Below are 25,840 nucleotides of genomic sequence, written 5' to 3'. Positions count from 1 at the left end.
TGGCAATGAGACGATATACGATAGAATGAATGTAAAACTAATGTTCTCCCATGTAAACTATCACATAATTCACAATAAAACATTTAAGAAGAAAAAAAAATGTCTCAGGCTGAGTGACCACCTTCTGTCCCCTTGTCTCTGAGCAGTGGTTCCTTGAGGGCAGGGTCAGTTCTTGAACAGTTGGGGGCCCGATGTTAGATGGGCATAGGGCAGGGTGCCCTGTGATGTGAGCCAGTCCAGCTAGAGCTAAGATTGATGCCCCTGGTGTATCAGTCAAGGCAAGCAACTCCTGGCTCAATGTGGCCATGTCTCATGCTGGTATTATGGTCCCTGTACCTGTCTTGGGAGAGTTAACTCAAAACCATTTTCCTGTCACCCCCTTCTCTGAGCCTCCCACCTCTCTGGGGGTGGAAGTGGTGTGGGGCACACTTCTCAGAAAAGTGGACTGTCTGGGATCTCATCTAGGGCCCTCTTTGCCAACTCTGTCCCTGCCCATCAGCTCTCTTCTACCGAAGCCACACTTTAGTGCCCACCTGAGGGCTAGCCCACTCCTTCACTCAGGGCTATGCTCCAGGGGCCCAGGTGGTGTCCTGGACTGTCCATGTCAAGGTGCACTGGGAGGTGACCACCATTACCTCTGCCCCCATCACATCATGGTCTTGCACATGGGGCTCAGCCAGGTGGGAAGGGATGGGAGAGATGATGTAGGTGCCCCAGGAAGAAGAGGCAGGGTTCTGTAACCCACCCACCCCCCAACTCTGGGCCCCAAGGGGCTGAACCAGCAGCAGCTGGGAGCAGGGCAGACAGGGTCATTGGCTGGGGTGTTTGAAGACCTGCAGCCCATACTTTTCGTGGGTTCTAATCTCAGCTCCGCCCTGGTCTGCGTCCCCCATCTGCACAGTGAGGAATTTGGGGAACAAGTGCCAAGGGCCCTCTCAGTTGTTGTTTCTGAATCCCCCATGTCCTGGAAGCTGGGAGGTGGGCACTTTAGATGCCAGTTCCACCACCCCTGGCAGCAGAGTGTCTGAGAAAAGTAGGCAGTGGGCACTGAAGCTGCCAGCCAGGCAGGAGGGCTCCATAGGGGTCTCCATCAGCGATATCCCAGCCAGGTAGACCATCCACACTGGGCAGGGCTTTAAGCTAGAATGGACAATAGTTAGGACATGGACTACTCGTGTTCATACTCAGCTTCTCTCCCGGTCTGGGTGCCCTCACATTCTCCATATGTGTAAGAGGAGGATTCTGCGAGTTGACACAGTGGTGACCAGAAGGCCAGTCTTGACTATCCAGATCTCTAGCAGGACCCAGTGAGGCCAGACACCCCCAGCAGCCCCTGCCCTCACCGACCCCTCCAAGCATGAAGGTGGGAGGAGTCCAAAAGGGTGACCAGCCCTAAAGCTTTCTTCCTCAGCCCTGAACCCTATACTTGGCCCCAACAACTAGCTAGGGGACCAAAAGCTTTTATGAGCACTGTTCCATCAGCCCGCCTGCTGTCCCAGTGCAAGTTCCGTTCTCAGAACTCAGCTCCTCCAGCCTGGGTGGGGACATCTGTCCTGCCTGGGACCACCCCACCCCCCTCAAACAATCCCCAGATACTGCCTGTCATATCCTGTCCTCACTCCACGGCACACAGCCACCACCAGCACCCCACACCACCCCCTCTGGAGTCCTGTGTGTGGAGCTGTTGATTAATGCACTGAACTGCAAAATCGGTTTGAACCACAAGGTTGGAGATTCAAGCTCACCAGCCGCTCCTTAGAAACCCTACACAGGGTCACTCCGGGTCAGAACCAATTCGGTGGCACTTAACAATAATAACCCTACAACCCCAGAGGCTGACCCCAGCTGCACCAAACTCCCCTGGACCACCTGGCTCTGGACTAGGGCTGGGGGTGCAGTGAGAGAAGGTTTGAAGGGGTTCGTGCAGGGACCCTGGGCTCAGTCTCTGAATGGTTCTCCCAGTCTCGCCCACCCCAGCAGGCAGAAGTCAGAGAGAAGCAGCAGACCAGGGGTTTGTAAACAGTCATGTTGTGGTACATCAGCCCTGATGAGGAACCCTCAGTAGTTGCATGACCCTTGGCCTGGGGCTGGAAGAATCTGAGGGTCCCTTGGGATTGCACTAAGCAAGGTGGGAGGGGATGTTGAGGTGGACAAGGTGGCCACAGCACAGCCTTAAACGCAGAGAACCCCCAGGGGCTGTGCCCCCAGCTCAGGTTGGAGGAGTAGTTTCTGTGCTGGGGGTGGGGGAGTCAGGTCCGGCACCACCCCAGCACACACACATGTGTCCAGTAGGATGACCAACTCCAAGATGATAAGGAGGCTGTTCTCCCCTCCCAGACAGCAGGACCCTTACCCACTGGTGCCCCACTGTTATGCCCTGTACTCCCCAACCCTCAGGTCCACATTCTTGGGGTCTGGGCCCCTCCCTCAGGCTTCTGGCTGTGCCTTTATTGACACAATCAGACATGTGTTTGCCTTTGAAGGATTACTGCCCTCTGTCCTGAGAGTCAGATGGCCAGCTTCCTGCAGCTGCTTGGGGACCTAGAGGTCAGAAGAGATGACCACATGGGCCCCCCACACACATTCCATTCAGGTCTCCAGAGACAGGTGGGCAGGGAGGTACCACAGGCACCTCCCAGAGGCCTGGGGACATAAGGTTCACTGGGCAGCCACACCGATGGTCGCGTGTACCGCTGAGCACACTCTGGACAATGGCTCAGCTGCCAGTGGCAATGGCCCGGCTGTTGGCCGCCCAGCCTAGATGTTGGGGTCTTCGTTGCTGCACTCGACGCCAGCGTCCTCCTGGTGGCCGCAGTTGTGTTTGCCCACGCCGGCATGTGAGCACTCCAGTAGGTTGCGCTCGCCGCCAGCACAGCGCACATCGTCCAGCAGGATGGGCAGCGTCCTGCCCTCGCCGAACTCAGCTCGCTTTACCGCACGCACAGCATGCGCAAAGCCCAGCTGACGGCACACCACGGTAGCTGCCTTGGAGTCCCAAGCATCGTCGCACACCGTGCCCCAGCGTCCGCCCACAAACACCTCCACACGCCCGCTGCCCGCGCGCAGGCCCGCAGGCCTCACCAAGCGCACGGCTCCCTTCAGGGGCGTGGGACTCTCCACGCTCGGCCGCCCCCGCCGCCTCCCGCCGTCCCTCCGACCCCCGGACCGCCGCGTGGGCCGGGCCGGCCGTGGTGTGGGTGCAGGCGCGGCTGCCGTGGGGCGATTCCGACGGGGTGCCTTGGTGGGCGTGCGCACTGTAGGCCGTGGGGTGCTCTTGGTCCTCTGGATGAATTCTGTAGAGGAGAGCCTGTGATTAGAGGGGTCCAGGTCTCCCCAGCCTACCCCATCTCCCCCTAAACTGTCTCCCCACACCAGCCCCACAACGGCCGCCTTCTTAGACCCAAGGAAAAATACCCTTAGGATCCCGAGGATGTTGGCCTGCAGCTGAATTTAGGAGCTCCTTTACCCGTTAAACATTTTCTGATAGCTCTCTGTGCGAGTCTTCCCGCAACTGGGTGGCTCAAGCCTATGGTTTAAAGGGTGAGGAACTGAGTTCCCCAGATGGTAACACTTGCTGAAAGGTGGGAAATAGACCCACTCATGGCATCCTTGGCCTGAGTGACACCCTCCCTTCCACCCACTCCACCTCACTGTGGCTGATGGGAGCTCTCCTGGTGTCCCTGGGATAAAGCTCTCCTGGCTGTGGCTCATACTACCTGGTGTCCCTGGGATAAAGTTGGGCAGGACCACAGTGGGCATTTCTCTTTGTCCCTGCAGGATGTGGCCTTCACGCCTGGCCAGCTCAACCACCTAGGTGAACTTCACTGCACCTCAGACACCCAGCTCTGCCCATTCCCATCCCATACAGGTGAGGGGCCAGAAGGACCTGAGAACTGTTCTGTGGAAGAAGCCTCAGAGGAGTGTTGAGGGGTACTTGAACCCCAGAATAACTGTGGGTAGAGGACCAGAGGCCCACCAGTCCAAACCCTCTTAATAGCCCCAACCCCAATCAGCCTTGAAGATGGTGTTGAATGGGCTTGATAGCAGGCAGAGGCAGGAGGAGGGAGCAGCGTATCGGGGCCAGGACATATCCTGCCCTGGCGCACGGTGAATCCTTTTCTCTTCAGGTTCAACTTGCTCTAGGGAGCCTTCACCCTGTCCCTCACCCTGAGGCCCTGCACTGTTCCATGCTCCCACAGCACCCACACACACTTCTGTCATGGAGCTGGGAACACGAAATGACTTTCCTATAATAGCCAAAACAAGACTTGATGTGGTTTTCCCTTGTGGCCACAGCAAAGAGCTGGCAACTAACCAAAGTGCCAGAAACCGTGGAATGAGTGAATGGAAAACTTGCTAAGCCCCGAAGCTGACTGAAGACAAAATTCACTTCCAAGACATTGAGCTCGTCCCTACCCCTGCTTTTCTTTTCCTTGACATGTCTTCCTCGTGGCGGAGCAACTCCACCAGCCCAGGTGCCCAGCCTCCCACCACATCCCGCCCCCTTACGAAGTCCACTAACTTGGGACATGGTATGCCTACTTGGCCTAAAGGGTGGTGGCTGAAATGCTCAATTAGTTGCCAACATTTTCAGATCGAGAGATTTGTACATAACAGCTGGAGAAAGCAGGGATTCCACCTGCCTATTGTGTCCCAGGTATGCACCACCTGGTGGTGGATGGATGTAGCAGCGGCAGGATGTGTGTGAGGCCCACTCTGAGGCCGTTCTCAGATTAAGGGACACCTTGAGGACACCAGTGAGAGAAACCTTGCTGGCCAAAGATTCTGGGAAAGGACACACTAACCTCAGAGCTTGGGAGCAGGGACTATAACCAGAAACAAGAATCACTATGTTCTTGATTTGTAAATCTGAACATGATTGAATTGACTTTGCGATCTAAAGGTTATTGTGTTAATCATTAACTTTTGATGCATATGCTGCCTGGAAATGCTTCCTGCTGAGAAATATACTTAAAGCTGTAGTGTAGATAATAAAGTTACTCTTGACTGACCAGCTTGAGTCCCCGGCCACTTTCATTCTCAGTCTGTCCCCCCACCCCCCACCCCCCGAAGACCCATTTGTGCAGGGCTAGTTTCAGCAGATGGATGTATAGATAGATGGATGGATGCATGTGTGGATGGATGAATGGGTGGGTAAAGTGGATGGGTGGGTGAGTGGATGGGTGAATGGATGAATGGATGGGTGGGTGAATGGATGGGTGGGTGAATGGATGGGGTTCTTGCTTAACAACTGGGAGCTCTGGCACACTAATGTTTGTATCCTGGTGACACAGTGGGTTAAGTATTCGGCTGCTAACAAAGGTTTGGTTGGTTGGTTGGTTATGTGCTGTGGAGTCGGTTCCGACTCATAGCGACCCTGTACAGCATTTCTGAGGCTATAAATCTTTACAGGAGCAAAAAGCCTCATCTTTCTCCCGTGGAACAGCTGGTAGTTTTGAACTGCTGACCTTGCGGTTTGCAGCCCGATTCGTAACCACTACGCTACCAGAGCTCCTAACAGAAAGGTTGGGGGTTTGGAAAATATGCAGTCTGCTTCCATAAAGACTGATAGCCTTGGACACCCTCTGGAATAGTCATGCTCTCTCCTATGTAGTCACTTTGATAGCAGTGAATGAGTGACAACCCGGCTGTGTCCACTAGAGTGACCTCTCTCCTTGGACACACTCTTTCTGGTTGCCTTAGGCCCCCTGTTGTGTTGTTCCTGTTAGGTGCCGTTGAGTCGGTACCAACTCATAACAATCCAATGCACAACAGGAAGAAACACTGGCCAGTCCTACAGCAACCTCACAATCATTGTTATGCCTGAACCCATTGCTGCTGTCACTATGCCAGTCCATCTCATGGGGGGTCTTCCTCTTTTTTGTTGACCCTGTCACTTTACCAAGCAGGATGTCCTTCTCCAGGGACTGGATCCTACTGATAATACATCCAAAATATGAGAAATGAAGTCTGGCCATCCTGGCTTCTAAGAAGCACTCTGGCTGTAATCTTTCAACACAGACTTGCCAGGCACCCTGGGCAGCCATTTTCGGTCTTGCTGGCACTCAGGCCATGAGGGTTTATACCCCTCCCCAAGTTTGTCAAAACAGAACCATTTCAAGGCCTCTTCTGCCAAGGACCCCCGAACCTAGAACACTTTGAAGTCTTCCGTGTCCCTAACACTGAAGTCTTTCCCTATTGGTAGAGCAGGAATGGGAGCCCAGGTTCCCATCCCCAGCCTGGACCCTGACTGCTACAAAGGCCGCTTCCCAGCCCCCATTCCCGCATTCCCAAGGTCTCCGAAGGTTCCTGGACAAGGTACTCAATTCTCCTTCCCTCCTTCTGACCTCCTTCTTCCTACACCATCTCTTTCCCCACCTGGCTATGACCCTCCTGAGCCTCCCACCTCATTGAGACCCGGGAGAGTAGTCAGAGGTTGTAGCCTTGTGGCGGTCCGCTGTTCCTCCCTCATTGACTCAGTGTCTACTGTGTCTACTGTGTATCCGCACACGGAAGGAGGGCCAACCAGAGGAACCCCATCTGGCGGGAGGAAGGGCAAGCTGGGGCGTGGTTGGGAGAGGGCATGGCTGAAGGGAGGGCGTGGCTGGAGGGGCTTCCCTCCCTGACAGCATCACACACACCTTCCTGTCCCCCCACCCCACCCCACCCCCGACCCCACAATGAGCACCTACTTTCTTTAGGCACGAATCGGATGAGGCTGCTCTTCACCTTGACCTGAGCAGGCTGAATCTGACATTTGCCCGGCGGTGCCCGTCTGTAGACACAAAGAGGCCATGAGTCCCGGCCCCGATTCTGTCCTGGGGCATCTCTGGGGCCAGGGAGGTAAAGGGCCCAATGTGCAGTCAGGTAACCCCGACACCGGAGCGGCCCTTTAAGGAGCAACTGTTGGACCACCTGCAGCACCCCTGCCAGCTCCATGCCCCCCGGTTTCTAGGATCCCCAAGCCCAGGGCAGGCACCTCAGCTGACGGCCTAGAGCAGGGGCCTTCCTGAACCACATAGCCTTTAGGGGGTCAACTCTGTCTTATGGATGGGATAAAACGTCATCTCTCCTCCCCTGACCCAGCCTGGCACACAGAGTCCTTCAACTGCAGCCAGATTCCTGCCCCCTACCCAGTCCCAACCCCCATGGCTTGGGGGAAGAGTCTCTTCGGTGCCCCTCCACCCCCCACCTCCCTTTCTGAATTTCTTTCTTCTGATGTAATCTGAGCAGTTCCCTGTCTGAAGAACCTGGGAGATTTAAGTCAAGCTAAAGAATAAAGCGGGGGATGGGGGGGGGGGGGCTCAGGACTGGAGTAAAGGGAAGGATGGGGGTCCTAGAGGGAGGGGTTTGAAAGAGAAAAGAGTGTAAGAAGGTTTCCGGGACAACAGACTGGGTCTCCTTTAGCATCTTGGAGGAGTGCAAGTAATGAATGGAATTCCATTTTAATTAGCTCTTGGCTGTCACTGTGAGTTTCTTTGAATGTGACCTTATTCTAGGCCCAACTCCACTGTGGGTCCAAGGCACCAACAGGGCCCCCCTCAGCACCAAGAAAACCAAAACACTGGAAACCCCATGTGTGCAGAGGAACTGTGCTCCACAGGGTTTGGAAGGCTGGAATCTTTCTGAAGCCAACTACCATGGTACTTCTGTCGTTGTTAAATGCCGTCAAGTCGGTTCCAACACACGGCGACCCTGTATAGGGTTTCCGAGGAGCAGCTGATGAGCTTGAACCACTGACCTTGTGGTTCCAACCGACTTTGTAGTCCAGCGCATTAACCCACAGCGCCACACCAGAACTCCTATGTATGTGAGATGATTAAAAATACTGTGGTTTGCCTCCTTGCTCCTCAAATTGACAACTTTGCTTTTTAACATTTTAAAGAGGTCTTTTGTAGAAGATTTGTCTAATGCACTACAATATTTAATTTCTTTACTGCTATTTTCATGGGCATTAATTGTGAATCCAAGTAAAATGAAATCCTTTGCAACTTGAATCTTTTCTCCTTTTATAACGATGCTGTTTATTGGTCCAGTGGTGAGGATTTTTGTTTTCTTTACATGGAATTACAATCCATACTGATTATAGTCTTTGATATTCAACAGAAATGCAAGTCTTCATGGCTTTTGCCAACCAAGGTTGTGTCATCTGCATATTGCAGGTTGTTAATGAGTCTTCCTTCAATCCTGATACCCAACTTCTTGGGTTATGTGCTCAGCATACAGATGGAATTAGTATAGTGAAAGCATATGACCTTGACCCACACGGTTGCTGATTTTAAACCATTCGGTATCCCCTTATTCTGTTCAAATGACTGTCTCTTGGTCTGTGTATAGGTTCCTCATGAGCACAGTTAAGTGTTCTGGAATTTTCATTCGTCATAATGTTGCCCATAGTTTGTTATGAGACACACAGTAGAAAGTCTTTGCGTAGTCAGTAAAACATCTTTCCAGTATTCTCTACTTTCAGTCAAAACTCATCCGACGTCAGCAATGATAGCCCTTGTTCAGCGTCCCCTTCTGTATGCAGCTTGAATTTCTGGAAGCTCCCAGTCAATGTACTGTTGTAACCACTTTTGAATGATCTTCAGCAAAATTGTACTTGTACGTGATATTAATGATATTGTAAGATAACTGCCATTTTCTGTTGGTCACATGTCTTTGGAATGGGCACAAATATGAATCTCTTCCAGTTGGTTGGCCAGGCAGCTGTCATCCAAATTTCTTGGCATACACAAGTGAGTGCTTCTAGAAATCTCATTGAGGGTCTTCCTCCTTTTTGTTCACTTTACCAAGGTGATGTGCTTCTCCAAGAACTGGTTCCTCCTGATAGCATGTCCAAGGTCCAGGAGATGAAATCTCACCATCTTTGCTTCACTTCTAAGGAGCATTCTGGCTCTACTTTGTCCAGATTTTGATATATGAAATATTCTTCTCCAATACCACAGTTCAAATCCATCAATTCTTCTTCAATTTTCTTCATTGATTATCCAGCTTTTGCATGCATATGAGACGATTGAAAATATTTTGGATCAGGTGCACCTTAGTCTTCAAGATGTTTGCTATATAATACTTTCAAAGAAGTCTTTTGCAGCAGATTTGCTGCAAAAGAAATCATTTGATTTCTTAATTGCCATTTCCATGAGTGTTATGAATCCAACTTCAATCCTTCCATGACATTGTTTATAGGAGAGACATCCCAGAATGCCTAGTGGTCATGTTTGGGTAGTCATGATCATCCCGCCTCTCTTGATGCCTTTGTTTCCCAAACACTCTCTACCGGGACCAGGTATGATTGAACTGTGTCCCCCCAAATATGTACTGACACCCTAACTCCTATGCCTATAAATAAGGAGCCCTGGTGGTACTGTGGGTTAGGCGTTGGGCTGCTAACCCCAAGGTCAGCAGTTCAAACCCACTAGCTGCTCCGGGGGAGAAAGATGAGGCTGTCTGCTTCTGTAAAGACTTACAGTCTCAGATATCCTATATACAGTCACTATGAGTTTAGTTTGGGGTTTGCTACTTGTAAGCATGATTGTTTGGAAATGATGTTTTCTTTTATTGTTTTAATGAGGCCCTAACCAAGTGAGGTGGGTGGTCTATAACTAGTCACTTCTGAGTGATAAAAAAGAATGGAATAGACAGAGACACATGAGGGAGAAGACAGGCACCAGGGAACATCATGGACAATCCTGACACTTGAAACTTGGAGCTCGAGGCTCACGGAAGGAATCAACCTGGTTAACACCCTAGTTTGGACTTCTAGCCTCCAGAACTGGGAAGAACTCTGTTCCTTATAGCCTTGCATATATGATGTTTCTGTTACAGCTACACTAGACATATAGGGTTTTGTGTCAACTTGACTAGGCTAGGGTTTCCAGAGATTTAGCAGCTGAGATGTGCTTATTCCCTTGGTGATGAAACCTAATACAGATATAGTTAACCCTATGCTGAGTGGCCATGAGCAGCCAATCAATTAAAGGGATGCTTCCTTGGGGGTGTGGCCTGTTCCCAATATAATGGACATAGGGAAGGACTCTCTCTCTCTCTCTCTTCTGCTGGGGACCTGGCACTCTACAATTGTAAGCCACTTCCTTGATAAGCTTCTCTTTTTATATGTATAGCAATGTTAAGAAAACAAAAATCCTCACCACTGGACCAATAAACAACATTCTTGTCAACGGAGAAAAGATTGAAGTTGTCAAGGACTTCATTCTTCTTGGATCAACTATCAACACTCACGGAAGCAGCAGTCAAGAGATCAGATGACGTATTGCATTGGGCAAATCTGCTGCACAGGAACTTTTTAAAAGTATTGAAGAGCAGAGATGTCAGCTTGAGGACTAAGGTGCGCCTGACCCAAGCCATGGTATTTTCAATAACCTCATATGGATGCAAAAGCTGGACAGTGAATAAGGAAGATCGTAGAAGAATTGATGCCTTTGAGTTGTGGTGTTGGAGGAGAATACTAAAAGTGCCATGGACTGCCAAAAGAACCAATAGATCTGTTTTGGAAGAAGTGCAGCCAGAGTTCTCCTTAGAGGTCAAGATGGCCAAACTTCATCTCTCATACTTTAGACATATTGTCCAGAGGAACCAGTCGCTGGAGAAGGATATCATGCTTGGTAAGATGGAGGGTCAGAGAAAAAGAGGAAGACCCCCAACGAGATGGATTGGCCAGGTGGCATCATTGATGGACTCAAGTGTGGCAGCTGTAGTGAGGTTGACCCAGGATCGGACATTGTTTCGTTCTGCTGTGCATGGGGTCGCTATGAGTCGGTTCCGACTCGATGGCACCTGACAACAACAATGTTTCACTGGTCTTACTTCTTTAGAAAAACCTGGCCTAAGACACTAGGATGTAAGACAGGACCTCTATGCCGTATTTCTTTCACAAGAGGACAACGAAAAGGAGACAGGAAGTGGTTAGCCTATGTCTGGCTCTTCCTAACCATGAGCTGGAGCTGAGCATCCTTCTTGGAGTCCCCCTGTAACTTGGGATAATAAACAAGGGGGGAAAGGGGTTGAGCTATGGAATCCCATTGTGGCTGTAAGGCAGCATCTGGAATGAATTAGGGGCTCAATCTCTGTGCTGTTCCCTTAGAGAAGCACACTTTTTTTTTTTTTTTTTTTTTAAAGAAAACTGGAAATAACCTAAATGTTGAAAACATGGATGAGACAGTTTGGGTACAATGACTCAGCAGAAAATCATGCAGTGATTAAAAATGAGCCTTCCCAGGGTGATGTTGCAATGTGGAAATGCTGATACGAAACAGGGATAAATGAATGGAGAAGAATGCATTAATTAGGATTCCACATACATCCTGGCATGACTGCAGATCAAGAGGGATGGGCCGCCAGGAAATGAACAATTCTAAGGAGGAAGAAGAGCTTGCATTTTTCTCAAGGGAAAAAGCTATGCCAATAAAAAATATACTTGTGCTTTAAAAATAAAAGTATAGTAAACCAGGGAAGTCTGAGGAAGCATGACAGATCTGGGGAGGCCAAGGAGACATGGCAACAGATGTAACATGTCCTGGATGGGATTCTGGGACAGGAAAAGGAAGTTAGAGAAAAAGTCATGAGATCGTTATAACATGAGCAATATGCAATTCAATTAATAGTAAAAAGAAGAAGAAGACGAAGTTGTCTTCAAGCTAATTCCAACTCATGGCAACCCCGTATGTATCAGGGTAGAACTGTGTTCCCTAGGGCTTTCAGTGACTGATGGCCAGGCCTGTCTTCCAAAGTACCTCTGAGTAGACTCGAACCATCAACTTTTGGTTAGTAGTTGAGCACTTAAGTGTTTGTACCTCCCCAAACCAAAACATCAAATACAAATCCACCACCACCAAGTTGATTCTGACTCATAGCAACCCTATACAGGGTTTCCTATACAGGGTTTCCTATATAGGGTTTCCTATATAGGGTTTATGAGAGCAGATGGGCCCCTTTTTCTTCTGCGAGTGGCTGGTGGTTTGAACCACAGACCTTTCAGTTAACAGCCCCACACCTAATCCACAGTGCCACTAGGGTTCCTTAATGAATAATAATGCACAGAAATTAGTTCATTCAAGGAGAGAAATGGACCATTATCAGGAAAGACCAATCGATAGAAAGAGGATGCCATGCTTTGTAAAGCAGAGGGTCAGTGAAAATGGGGGACACTTTGGATGAGATGGACTGGTACAGTGGCCCCAACAGTGGGTTCAAACATGCCAGAAGACGGCACAGGACCAGGTCTGAATTAACTAATAACACGAAGATGTATGATGGTAACATTAGGGGAAACTGGGTGAAGGCTTTATGTGAGCACTCTGGACTCTCTTTGTACCCTGTGTGCAAATCAAACACTATTCCAACCAATTCAAAATATTTTTAAGTGGGTTGATACGGATTAAATTGTGTCCCACCCAAAATATGTGTCACCTTGGCTAGGCAGTAGTTCTCAATATTATGTATTTAGTCTACATCTTATGATCTGATGTAACTATCCCATGGGTTGTAAATCTTAACTCTAGATGTTAAAGCAGCAAAACTAGAGACAGGTATGCTAATGAGGCAGGTATACAATCTACAGGATTAGGTTCTATTTTGAGTCAATCTCAGCTGAGATACGTTGTTGTTAAGTGCCTTTGAGTTGGTTGTAACTCCTAGTGACCCTGTATAGAGTTTCCTAGGAGGGGCTGGTGTGTTTGAACCACCGACTCTGGGGTTTAAACCGACCTTGTAGTCCAGTGCTTACCTTACAGAGCTACACCAGCACTCCAGTTGAGATATAAAAGGGAGTAAACAAGAGAGCAGAAATCAGAGGGACCTATTACCACCAAAAAAGCAGAGCCAAGAGCAAAGTTTGTCCTTTGGACCTGGGGTCCCTGTGCTGAGAACCTCTTAGACCCAAGGGAAAACGGACACCTAGATGCATGGAGATCTCCAAGGACCACTGGGCCCACAGATGCTGAAAGGACACAAGGACCTTCCTCTTAAACCACGAGCCACCAGAGGAAGAGAAAGCCTTCCCCTAGAGTCTGCGTTCTGACTTCAGACTTGTAGCCTTCTAAACTATGAGATTCTCTATTTCTGTTTGTTAAAACCACCCCCTTGTGATATTTGTACTAAGACAGGGATGATAGGTGCCATCTAATTTTTTTTTTAATCTAATATATCTCAAGGTTCAGGTGCCACCTGTGTTAAGAGTTCTCCTGGAGTCTCCACACAGGAAGAGTCTTTGGGCTACAGGTATAAGTGAGCGTTGCCAGGCAACCAGCCCATGGTGCTGATGGATATGCTGAGAAGCAAAAGTGTAACAGCTCAGAGGGAGCTAAAGAAAGATGAGTGATTCATTCATTCATGCCTTCTGGCAAAATCATTTTGATTGTCTTGGAATCCACATTTCTGGATTCACGGAATTGGGTGACCCATCCAGGCCATCTGCCCCAAGGTGGCCATTTGAACCTTGAAGTAACTGGTCCCAGGAGTCACCTTGGATCAAACAATAGGCTAGCAGGCAGCTTAGGGAGACCATTAGGGCTCCAGCATTGGGTTCTTTTGGAAAATGATCACTGTGCAGCCAATATTGAGAAGTGAGGAACTCCAAGGTCTGAAGAGAAGCTGTTTTAGGAGGGCCCGTTCTTGGTGATTCTGGTTCTATAATACACAGGCCATGAAACCCTGCCCTGTACTTGGATGCTATCTCCTGATAAATTAACATAAAAATGACTATGCAACTTGATTTCACTGCCCCCTTTTCAAAGTGCCTTCTAAATCCAGGTTGACACCACCAGATCGAGTCGTATCTACTCACAATAAATATGTCCAGTGACACTCATTTTTGGTGTTTCTCTAAGCATTTAGGTTCCCACACTAGTCATTCATCAAGCTTTCCTAAGTCCCTGCTCCATCCACATCACTTCTGGTGCTGCCTGGGGTCTGCAGGAATGGGCAGACACAGGGAGAGAGGAAGCTGTGTGCAGCTCCAAGATTACAATCCTGGCAATGAATGCTGTGGGTGGGAGGCAAGGAAAGCGGATCAGGGAAGGCTACTGGGGGGCTGTGGAGGAGGAGGAAGGGGCTGGGACCTGGGCACACAACATCCCTCTCTGCACTTGCTGCTGCTTCTGCTGGGAAGTGAAGGAAGGAACTAGGGGAGCACCTGGAACTTACTAGACGTGAGGCAGGTCTAGGAGGGATCTGGAGGACAGAGCAGGTCCTAGCTGAGAGGACAGGAACACATGGGAAGAGCAGCTCAGGGTTGGGGTGCACCTGGGAGGCAGGTGGGGGTGAGGAGAAATGCTTCAGGGAAGGGGTGGGCCCAGGAAGTGAGTGTGGGGCCCACCAGAGAGGGAGGCAGGACACGGAGGAGGTGGGGTTAAGCCTGAGTTAACCCAGGACCGCCAGAAGAATCTATGAAGCCATCCGTATTCGCTGCGCCTTCTCACAGGGATAGGGCGCCACTCAGAAGCAGGAAGACCCAGCTTTAGGGTGGGATCAGCCCCTCACCAGAGGAGTGAGCTTGGCTAGTCATTTCCCTCTCTGCACCTCAGTTCTCTCATCTGAAAAGCGGGGGAGCATGAGTAAGAACCACCTTCCTGAGTAAAAAGAGGGGAAAAGAGATCATGCAGGTGAGCTCCCGGCTGACGCACCTGGAGGGGTCGACCACTTTATAGACGACTCCGTGTGCAGCTGTTGCACTTGGCACCCCCGTGGACATGAAGTACAGCTCCCCTGGGGACAAGAAATGAAGACCGCTCTGTGAGTTGGAACGCTACCCACAGCCCTATTCCGGTTCTCATGCTGACCACAAAACCTTAACCAGCCCTGAGGGGAAACTTCTGGGTCCTAACTGGACACGAGGCTGAGAAATGTGCCCCAGGCTTTCTGCCAGTCCATCCTCCTGGACGCTCCAACCCAGTCCCTTGCTTCCTTTCTGGTGACCCAGCCCCACCCCACCTGCCTGTCTTGGGGTCACACCCCGTCCCTTGTACCTCTGGGCACAGGTAAGGGTCCTCAGCCCAGCTCCCCCTGCTTAAATTACTGAATTTCCACTGGCCAGGGTGCCTCTCTGAGTTCTGCTCCCTCGTCTTTAAAATGGGTCCCTGACAGGACAACCACCAGGACTAAGAGAGCACACATGTGTTGGGTATTGTCAGTGTTGGCGTTACCACTGCCACCTGGGATGAGAGACCTGTGAGCCCTCCTCCAGGGTCTCTCTCCATGGACCTTAGCAGGTACCTGCCAGGTGGGCAGCAAAGGTAAAAAGGAACATGGCCCAGGGGACTCCAGCAGCTCTGGGCCCCACTCCTGCCTCAGTTTCCCATCTCCTGGGGCTGTTGGAACAGGCAGGGAGCAGACCTGTGAGTGTTTGGTGCTCAGGAGGTGCTTGGAAAACAGTGGCTCCCCCTGCTCAGCCCACCTCCCATCACTGGGGAAACTGGCCCCATTGTGCCCATTTCACAGATGAGACAATAGAGGTTGACAGGTCCAGTGACTTGTCCAGAATCACACAGCTGGCGCCAGGAACTCAAGGAAGTCTGACCTGACCCCACACATATGTAGGACACATGGGACTCAATGTGCTCATTCTGCTAAAACATCTACTTTTGTAAGGGCTCTCCCAGGGCTGGGGCAGGGGTGCTCCCAGGGAGAAGCTGAGGTAGGTGGTGAAGCAAGGCAGGCGCTAGACAGGTGCAGTCAGGGAGAGCTGCATGGGGGTGGGGGCTGAAAGCACATTCTGGGAAACCCCATACATGAGGGCTGAGGGGCTAAGGAGGGCAGGAAGCACCAGTCCTGGCTGGGCCGGGGTGGGGGTGCGGGAGGAAGGCCTAAAGAGGGGAGCCTGTCTGGTGACCTTGCAGCCTGCCGGAATGGGGGGCAGCAGGGGGATGTCTGGTGACCAAGAAACCTGCAGAGGGTGGGGGTGGTAGTTGGGGCTGGTCTGCCTGATGACCACACAGCCTTCAGGAGGTGGGAGCAGCAGGGTACACTGACAAGACAATCCACAGGCAGGACCGCAGATTTGCTGAGAGGCCTCAGGCTGGCCTCGCCCCTCTCTGGGCCTTTTTTGGGAGAGCTTCTGCCTCCTCTCCAGCCCCCATGATGGGCCCAAGCTGCCCCTGGAGGCCTCTCCTGTATCCATCTGACCTCAAGCTTCCTGCTTTGCCCTGGAGGCTGTTTCTCTAAAATTGGGAGTGAATAGGGATGTGCCCTCCCTCCCTGAGGCTACTCCACTGGAGCCAAGCCCAGTAGTTCCCTCAACACCCCCACCACCTGGCAGGGGGCCATGCCTCACTGCCCAGCCCCTTCATGGTCTCTGCAGCATGGCTGTCCTTGAAGGATGCTGGGCCCAGGGACCCTTCTTGGCAGTTTGCAGGTGTTGGAACTCGGAGAGGCAGGAGCTGGGAATGGTACGGAGTGCACTGGTCACTGCTGACCTGGCCTCCAGAGGTGATGCACAGTGTCCAGCCCTTATTGCCACTCAGCAGTCTGAAGCCCTCAGGAACTGCAGCTTGTGGCCCTGGATGGGGGTGGGGTACCACCTCCCTACCAGACATATTAACCCCCTACTGACCAACAGAAAGAGCTTCCAGGAGCCCCTTGGCCCTTGGGGATGCCCTTTGATTCTGATGGATGTCTGCCTCTCAATGCTTTCCCAGACTCAGGCTGGGACTCTGGGCACAGAGCCCTGCAGGAGACACCCCGCCAAAGCCCCCCACCACAAGGATGTCCCGTTCCCTAGCAACCCTGCCAAGTACCCACCAGGGCCTGCTGGGGGCCCCTCGGCTTTTGTGTAGGGACAATTCCCAGGGCAAGGACAAAGGCTGGGAGGGGATTGAGCCTCCTAGCCCGGCTTCCTCTCCCCTCCCCCTCCACTTATTGCAAATACAAGTAGCCCGAATGAGGGACCTAAGGCAAGAAGGCTTGCTTTTAAATGACAGTGTGACTTCCTTTTGGGGGGCCCAATACATTTGACACAAAGAACCTGGGGCAGTGGAGGACGCTGGGAGGACACCTGAGACTCTTTTTCCCCAACTGCTTGTCGGCCAGCATCTCCACCATTACAGAGCAGTCCTCCAAGTAATCCTGCCCAGGACATGGGGGATAGAGGAGAGGGAAGAAGGGGGATTTGGGAGACACATATTCCCATTTTCTAGATGAGGAAAGGGGCACCCAGAGAGAGGTTAGATCCTGCCCACAGATGCACAGGTGGCCAAGCAAGAACTGATCTAGAGAATGTTTCACTCCCTAGAGGTGAATGTCAGGCCTGAGACCTCAACCCTCAAGTCACAGGAAGAAGGACCCATGGGGTACCAGGTGTGGTGCAGAGAGGTGGCCCTCACTGAGACTCACCAGCCTCATCCTCTGCGAAGGAGATGATGTGGGGGTGGTAGTTGTTGATGAGGCCTGGGAAGGCACAGGTCTGGCCATGACCCATGCAGATCTCACTGTATTTCCACTGACCTGTGCCTGGGTTCTCCCGGAGGGACATCAGACGCCTACAAAAGAGGAAGAGCTGTGGGGTCATGACTGGCATTGTGCCCAGGGGAAGTCCATCCATCCATCCATCCATCAATCTATCCATCCATCCATCTATCCATCCACCCATCCACTCACCAATCTATGCATATATCCATCCACCCACCCACCCATTCACCTACTCATCCATCCATTCACCCACTCATCAATCTAACCATCCACCCACCCTCCCATCCATCCATCTACCCATCCACTCACCAATCCATCCATCCATCCATCCATCCATCCATCCATCCATCCATCCATCCATCCACTCACCAATCCATCCATCCACTCACCAATCCATCCATCTATCCACATAGCCATCCATCCATCTACTCACCGTCTACCCAACCATGCAGAGACCCTCCCATCTATCTATCCATCCACTCACCCATCCATCTATCCATCCATAGATCTATCCATCCACCCATCCATCCATCTATGCACTTACTTATTTATCCAGCCTGCTAGCCACCAATACACCCATCTATATCCATCCAGCCAATCATCGATTATCTATTCAACTATCTGTTGTTAAATACAGTAGAGTTGGTTCCAACTCATAGCGACCCTGTGTAGAGCTTCCAAAGAGCACCTGGTGGGTTTGAATTGCCAACCTTGTGGTTAACTATTTAGTGCTTATTCTACAATGCCACACCAGGATTCCATTAAGCTGCCTAGCCATCCATTTATCCATCTATCCACCCAAGCATCCATCCTTTTATCCATTCATCCACCTACCCACCTATCCATCCATCCATCCATCTATCCATCCATCCATCCATCCATCCATCCATCCATCCAACTACTCACCTATCCATCCATCCATCCATTCATCCATGTAATCAGGACCATACATAATTTACAGGGTTTGGTGCAAAATAAACATGCAGCCTCAGTGTGGGGTCCTGTGGGTCAGAGCACAGGGTCACACATCTGTGAAGCTGGCCTTTCACTGAGCACATCCCAGGCACCAGAGGGACACAGGAGGGAACAAGGCTAGCTTGGGTCTTGCCTCTTCAGCTCAGTCCCAGACCACTGACTGCCTGGAATGCCTTTGAAGGAGCCAGGGCCCTGTTGGCATCTTTGTTGTTGTTCCAGTGTTTCCTGGTGTAGGAGAAGCACTGGGCTGCAAGGGCAGTTTGAACTACAAGACTGACAGTTCAAACCCACCAGCCACTCCTCAAAAACCCTTTATAGGGTCATGAGTTAGAACTGACTTGATGGCACGTAACAACAACAGTGTTTCTCATCATCATCAAGGGGGTTAGAGTAACATAATTTGGGGGAAGAGTAGGAATAAGGAATTAGGATTAGGGTCAAGTCTCTGGCTGATCTCTGATTTTGGCTGTTGGCCTGCAGAACTGTGTGAGAGCAAATGTCTTCTGTTTTAAGGCACCAAGTTTGTGATAATATTTTCTGGCAGTTTCAGGATATGGTGGCGATGCCATTGAGTCAGTTCTGACTCACAGAAACCCTGTATTGGGTTTCTGAGGCTGTAAATATTTACAAGAGCCGAAAGCCTCATCTTTCTCCAGGGGAGTAGCTGGTAGATTTGAACTGCTGACCTTGTGGTTAGCAGCCCAACTCATAACCCACTACGCTGCATGGGGTAAAATTAGAGTCTTGTTCTAGACCAGCTTTACAGATGGGAAAGCTGAGTCCCTTTGACAGAAGTGGATCTAGAAGAAGGATCTAATGTCCAGGCTCAGGTCAGTTTCACTCTTGGCTCCTGGCTGCAGGTGGACTGTCTACAAGCCAGTGGGGTCAACAATCTGCAGGACATAAGAATTCTCCCACCAGTCTCCAAAGTCCTCATGTTCCATCCTCAGGAATCCTGCTCAGCTGCCCTTGTGGAGAGAGACGAGACCCACGCTGTACTAAGCACACACTAGATTCTAATGCTGGAAGTGTCCTGAGTAATTAGGTCTCCAAACAACCGCGGGAGTTGGCCCCTCTCATCATCTCTATTTTTCAGGTGAGGAAAGTGAGGCACAAAGAAGAGAAACAAGTAGCCCAAGGTCACCCAGCTAGAAAGTGTGTCAGGATTCAAACTCAGGCCAGGGGAGCCTGCACTTGTAAACATTGTGCCGGGCATCAAGCTGGCACCGCCTGTCTGTCCTCAGTTTTATCCTCTGTACAATGGGAGAGCAAGGGGTTCAGAAACTCCAACAAGCTGCTCTGAGGAAAGAATCCCTCCCACCCCCGCCACTGATTTCTATCTCCCACCCCACTCCTGTTCATGGAATCTCTTAGGGTCCCTGTGGGTGGGGCAGTGCTGATGGAGACCATAGGAATCTGGCAGAGAGACCATGTAGGTCCCAGTGACCTTCCATGTAGCGCCCACCCACTCACCCACCAGCCACTTGCCTCCTGGCCTGTCTCCTGGCCTGGGCATGGGATCAGTGTTCTCTGTAGTTCTAATGACAACTACTTTTATTTTATTTAATTTTCCTTATAAATTCGTTTTGTTTTATTGTATTTCATTGCTTTAAAATTTCATGCCGCTTAATATTTTATTATTTCATTTAAGTTACTTTTCATTTTATGTTTAACTTTTTATAACAAAAAACTTTGTTTTATTTCATTCATGATGTTTTATTTTAGTATTTAACTTAGATTTTTTGGGAATTGTATGGTGTCATGGAGTCGGTTCCCAGTTTTAAGGAACTCATCAACATATACGGCTTCCAAGAAAAGCTGGTGAGTTTTAACTCATGAACTTCTGCTTAGCAGTCCAGTGCTTACCCTACAGCGCAACAGCAGGGCTCCTTAACATAGATTTATTTTCCTTTACTTAACTCTGGGTTTACTTCAGTTTCTTTTGTTGAAGTTAATTTCCAATTTATATATTTTGTGCAATGATATCTTTAATCTTGTTAGCATTTAAATTGATATGATTTTGTAGAGGGGGTTTGGGGGAGACTGTAATCCCCAGTCAGCTCCTGGCTGTCAAGGAAATTGCTCTTGTTCCCCCACCCCCACCTCTCCGGCCTGGTCCACCACCAAGCTCTCAGGAGGGAGCAGAGGGCCTGTGGGAGGTGCTTTCAGCAAGGTTCAGCCTCTAAACTGTGAACTGTGTCTTCAGGGTGTACTCTGGGCACCAGCAAGGGCTAGGAAGGAGGTCAGAAGAGAAATGGGGAGTCTGGGTGTTTCCCTGAGGGTCACACCTGCTGGCTGAATGCTGGAGAGCAGTCAGCATGTGCAGTGGGCCAGGGAGTCATGGTACAACTAGAAAATCTGGGCCCCACTCACCCACTCATGAAATCCCCGAAGATGTAGAGGCCGTTCAGGTTGGGGTACTCGCAGCCCCGGTACACATAGCCCCCAGTGACTGACTTGCCCATCTTGTGGGGGTAGGCGAAGATGGGCAGCACATCGTCTGCAGGGGAGAAGTTAGGATGACACGGGGATGCCAAGAAATGAGCCCTGCCCCACCGCCCCCAGTGACCAGGGCAAGGGTGGGGTGGGGAGGGTGTGAGGTCCTAAGGAGGGAGGGTCTTACAGCCTTGAAGGTGTGTGCCCAGGGGGGGTGGAGGAAGCGTGAGCTGGTAAGGGGTACCACGGAGCTGGAGAGGGTCAGAGCCAAGAGGAGTCCAGGATCCTCACTGGGGGATTCTGGGACCAGGGAGGACCCAGTGGAGTGAGGGGTCACCAAGGGAGGCGCTGGTGCACAACCCTTAGGGGTGTAGGGGGCAGATCTCAGACTGGGGGTGAATGAGGAGGGATGGAGCAGCGGGCACCCAGGAATGCACTGGGGGTGGAGAGGCGGATCTCAGATTAGGGGTGGTGGGGAGGGCCGGGCATCAGCCATCCTGGGGGGCACTGACACACAGCCCGTGGGGGTGGAGAGGTGGATCTCAGATTAGGGGTGGTGGGGAGGGCCGGGCATCAGCCATCCTGGGGGGCACTGACACACAGCCCGTGGGGGTGGAGAGGCGGATCTCAGATTGGGGGTGCCAGGGAAAATGCTGGCACACAGACTATGGGGTAGGGACTGGACAAGGGAAGGGGTGCGGGGGGGTGGTACGGGGGCAGCGGTCACCCAGGGAGGCGTTGGCACACAGCTTTCGGTCGTAGCACTCGAAACCCTCCCGTGCACGCCAGCCGTAGTTCCGGCCGCGTTCCACCAGGTCTACCTCCTCGAACTTGTTCTGGCCCACGTCACCGCAGAAGAGGCGCCCGCGGCCCGCGCCCGTCGCGGGATCGCCGCGATCAAAGGAGCAACGCCACATGTTGCGCACGCCCAGGGCATAGACCTCGGGCCGCGCGGCGGGGTCGTGGGCGAACGGGTTGTCTGGCGGGATGCGGTAAGGCCGGCCACGCTCTGAGCCCTCCACGTCGATGCGCAGCACCTTGCCCAGCAACGCCGACCTGCGGAGGGAGACAACACGCAAACTCGGGTATCGGTAGCCCAGAACCAGGCCTGCCCCGCAAGGGCAGAGGAACAGGAGCGCAGGGGGAACCTAGAACGTGAGGGGCCAGAGACACTGAAGTGGACACTCATCCGATGCTTACTAGCTGGATAACTTCATCCATCTATCCATCCTTCCACCCACCCACTCAGCATCCAGCATCTATTGGGCAGCTTCTTCGCTTCCTCACAACAAACAAACCTTTTAGGAAGGAGCCCTGGTGGCGCTGTAGAATAAGCTCTGCTAACCGTAACGTTGGCAGTTCAAACCTAGCAGCTGCTCTGAGGAAAAAGATGAGACTTACTAAAGTCTCAGAAACCCTGTAGGGGGTCCCTGTCAGTTAGAATCTACTTGATGGCAGGGGGTATGGGTTTGTAATTAATCACTCAGTTATGGACGTTGGTGGTTGGAACCTACCAGTCACTCTGCTGGAGAAATAACAGTCCGTTTCCATAGAGATTACAGTGTAGGAAACCCTATGGGGCAACAATTCTTCTCTATCCTACAAGGCTGCTATGAAACCTTTCCTAAGCCAAAATGGAGTAAGGCATGTAAGGAAGCTGTTGTTATGAAGTGCCGTGGAGTCAATTCTGACTCACAACAACCCTATATAGGGTTTTCAAGGAGCGGGCTTGTGAGCTTGAACTGCCGACCTTGAGGTCCAAACCGACTTTGCAGTCCAGCGCATTATCCTACAGCACCACACCAGGAATTATTGTAAATTTGTATGAGAAAAAATCGTTGGACATTCTCAGACCCAAAATCATACCAAATAACACATAAAACCTAAAAGCACATTAACATACGGTGTTCAGAGACATCACTCAGAACTATGGAGGGTTGATACTGAAATAGTGAGTACAGTTCCCAGGGAGGAGCTGCCCGGGGTGCAAGACTGCAGAATCAACGCTGAAAAACCCCTTCGGATTTCTCTCCGCTAATGAGCTATTTTAGTTCTTTTGTATTAAATGGAATGGTGTAAAGTTAACTTCTGAAAAACAGGGAACACTTGTATTCCCTTTGGGCTATTTTTCAAAGTAGGACTGGGGGTTTGTCCATTTGATGCAACTGTGTGCCTTGTCATTCTCACCTGGCACTAGGACCCCAGCGTTCCTGGTCACTGGAGACCCTCACAGGTGTCCTGTGTCATGGGGATACAGTGTCTCCACCCCGTAGATACATTAGCATTGAGCCTCTGCTGCTTTAACACCTTACTCAGACCTTCCTATCTGATCACTGCCAAGCTGCAGATGGCACCCAGGGACCCACCTGATGCACGCAGTTTTCATTCATGAGGAGCTACAACTCCTATCCACAAAATGGTGTTTTAACCTTCTGCCCAATTATCCATAAATTCTTAATTTCTATTTTCACCACCTCATCATTAAACACATTCCCAAACCCGAGAAAGTTGGGATGATTCTTACGCTGCCACATATGAAAGCAAAAGTCACAAACTGTAAGCCCTTTAATTACCATCACCAACATTAGACTTGCTATTTTTACTTTCTGGGCTGAGGGAATGGAGACAACTGCCTTGAGATGCTGAGTGTCTCTGTCTACACTCCGTGTGTATGTGTGTGTGTGTGTGTGTGTGTGTGTGTGTGTGCACGCGCACATGCGCGCAAGTGCGTGCACGTGGCTGAGATGACGGCAGACCATCTGTTCAAGCCAGAAACTGGGTCACTGAGAGCAAGATGGTGGGGAACACCTGGGGGAGAAAACACACGTGTCCATATGAGCCTTCCCCAAATGACTCACAGTCCCCTTCCTGTGACCCCAGCAGACTGGGCTGATGTCAGAGCAAAGACACACATCAAGCAGCTGGGAACCCCCCAGACTTGGTGCCAGATAATCTCTATCACCTTCACACCTCACAGCAAACTTCCCAGCGGACATTACTATTCTTCCCCTATAACTGGTCAGACAGGGAGAGAAATGAAGCTGTTAACCTGAGAACTTCAAAGGAGCAGTCCTCTGTCCTACAGTTTCCCTAGGCGTCAGAATTGACCCACTGGCAGTAGGTTTGGGTATTTGGGGTTTGAAGTGGTCAGAGGAAGTGAACTGCCTGCAGGCTGAGTGGGGATCCAAGCTTGCAAACCAAAGTCCTTTATTTGGCCCTACACTGCTTTGCTGGGCAGTAACTTCCCTTCAGTACCACAGACAAGGTTCAAGAGGGTATACGGCAATTCATCAAGCAACAAAAACAGAACGTACTTGTTTTGGGAATTTCCAAACTTTCCAAAGGGGTCTCCAGCCATCCCGCCATCCCCGGTAAAGATGTAGAGGTACCCGTCGTCCCCAAAGAGTAGCTGGCCGCCGTTATGGTTCGAAGCTGGTTCTTCGATTTCCAGGATTATCCTAAAGGAAGATATCATCCTTGTGAGCAGTCATCAAATTGGCCCCACTGTGCCGGCCCCTGCTGTCCAGCCCTGCACCATCCCTGTGAGCGGCTGTGGACCACTGCCATCTATAGAGGTCTTCTTCCTTCCTAGTCCATTTCAGTCTGCAAGCTCTGCTGAAGCCTGCTCACTGCAATCTGGCAACACGCAGCCTCCACCGAGAGACAGGTGATAGCTGTGTATGAGGTACACTGGCCAGGAATTGAATCCGGGTCTCCCGCATAACAAGCAAGAACTTTGCCATGGCACCACCAAAACTCAGCCTACTACACAGGAACCTTTTAAAAACACAAAGCAAGATTACAGCAAAAAACCCACCTCCAAGACCCTGGGAAGCCATTTCACAGCTCATTCATGTCCTTTATAATGGATGATTTTCACAAGGACCTGGTACTTAGGCTGGGCAAGGGATCCTTCACTCCCAATTATGCCAGTGAGAATCTGGAGGCTCAGAGAGGTTAAGCAACTTGCCCAAGGTTACGCAGCACATAGGGGAGCAGAGATGAACTAGAACCCAAATCTTTTCACTCTGTTGTCAAGGTTTCTCTACTTCTCTCTGCTGCTAGCATTGTCCTCGTTATGATTAGACAAACTTGTCAGCCTTGTTGTTGACAGAGCCAGGCTCTGCTCCATCATTATAGCTTTCCACCTGGCGGCCAATTTCTGGAGCACTTTCTACGCACTGCTTCCTTTATTCTCTGCAATAACCTTGAGTGACAGAAGTTGGATGGTTGGATGGTATGGGTTGTGTACCGTCGCCCTTCCTCAGGAAACCTCCCGGGACACACTGCAGCCTAAAGGCTTCCTGGTAGGACTCTAATCAAACCCCAACTCTGAAATATGGTCAGTCTGTGTTTTGTGTTTCACCTTCAGCGTTTACCAGAAGTCTACTCTTAAAAGCCATCATTGAAATGCACATGGAACATTCTCTAGAATAGACCATGTCTTATGCCACAAAACGAATCTCCATAAATTTACAAATATCAAAATACTACAAAGCATCTTCTCAGACCACAATGCTATCAAATTAGAAATCAACAATAGGAAGACCAAGGAAATAAAGTCAAATACATGGAAACTGAATAACACCCTGCTGAACAGCGACTGGGTAGTAGAAGAAATTAAACATGAATTCACAAAGTTCCTAGAAACAAGTAAGAATGAAAACACAACATACCAAAATCTTTGGGACACGGCGAAAGGAGTGCTGAGAAGACAATTTATTACAATAAATGCACACATCCAAAAAGAAGAAAGAACAAAAATTACCACATTATCACAGCATCTACAACAATTAGAAACAGACCAACAGAGGGAACTTACAGGCACCAAAAGAAAAGAAATAATGAAGATTAGAGCAGAAATAAATGAGATAGAAAACAGAAAAACTATAGAAAGAATCAACAGGATAAGAAGCTGGTTCTTTGAAAGAATTAACAAAATCGACAGACCATTGGCAAACCTAACAAAAGAAAAGAGGGAGAAGACACAAATAACATGCATTAGAAA

General features: G+C 50.4%; 1 protein-coding gene across 1 annotated transcript in view; it reads right to left on the bottom strand.

The window, feature by feature from the left end:
* Positions 1–2,757: 2,757 nt before the first annotated feature.
* Positions 2,758–25,840, bottom strand: part of HHIPL1 (HHIP-like 1) — a 51,428-nt gene continuing 28,345 nt past the window's right edge. Inside the window, exons 2-8 of the mRNA XM_006839518.1 lie at positions 24,147–24,290; positions 21,560–21,888; positions 20,770–20,896; positions 17,347–17,492; positions 14,643–14,724; positions 6,693–6,775; positions 2,758–3,293 (exon numbers count right to left, since the gene is read on the bottom strand). Of these exons, the coding sequence (XP_006839581.1) occupies positions 2,758–3,293; positions 6,693–6,775; positions 14,643–14,724; positions 17,347–17,492; positions 20,770–20,896; positions 21,560–21,888; positions 24,147–24,290 (1,447 nt within the window). The remainder of the gene's footprint in view (positions 3,294–6,692; positions 6,776–14,642; positions 14,725–17,346; positions 17,493–20,769; positions 20,897–21,559; positions 21,889–24,146; positions 24,291–25,840) is intronic.

This window comes from Chrysochloris asiatica, unplaced genomic scaffold (assembly GCF_000296735.1).
Source record: "Chrysochloris asiatica unplaced genomic scaffold, ChrAsi1.0 scaffold00025, whole genome shotgun sequence".
Lineage (NCBI taxonomy): Eukaryota > Metazoa > Chordata > Mammalia > Afrosoricida > Chrysochloridae > Chrysochloris > Chrysochloris asiatica.
Note: the sequence above shows the minus strand (reverse complement) of the source record. Positions and strands in the feature narration are given on the sequence as shown.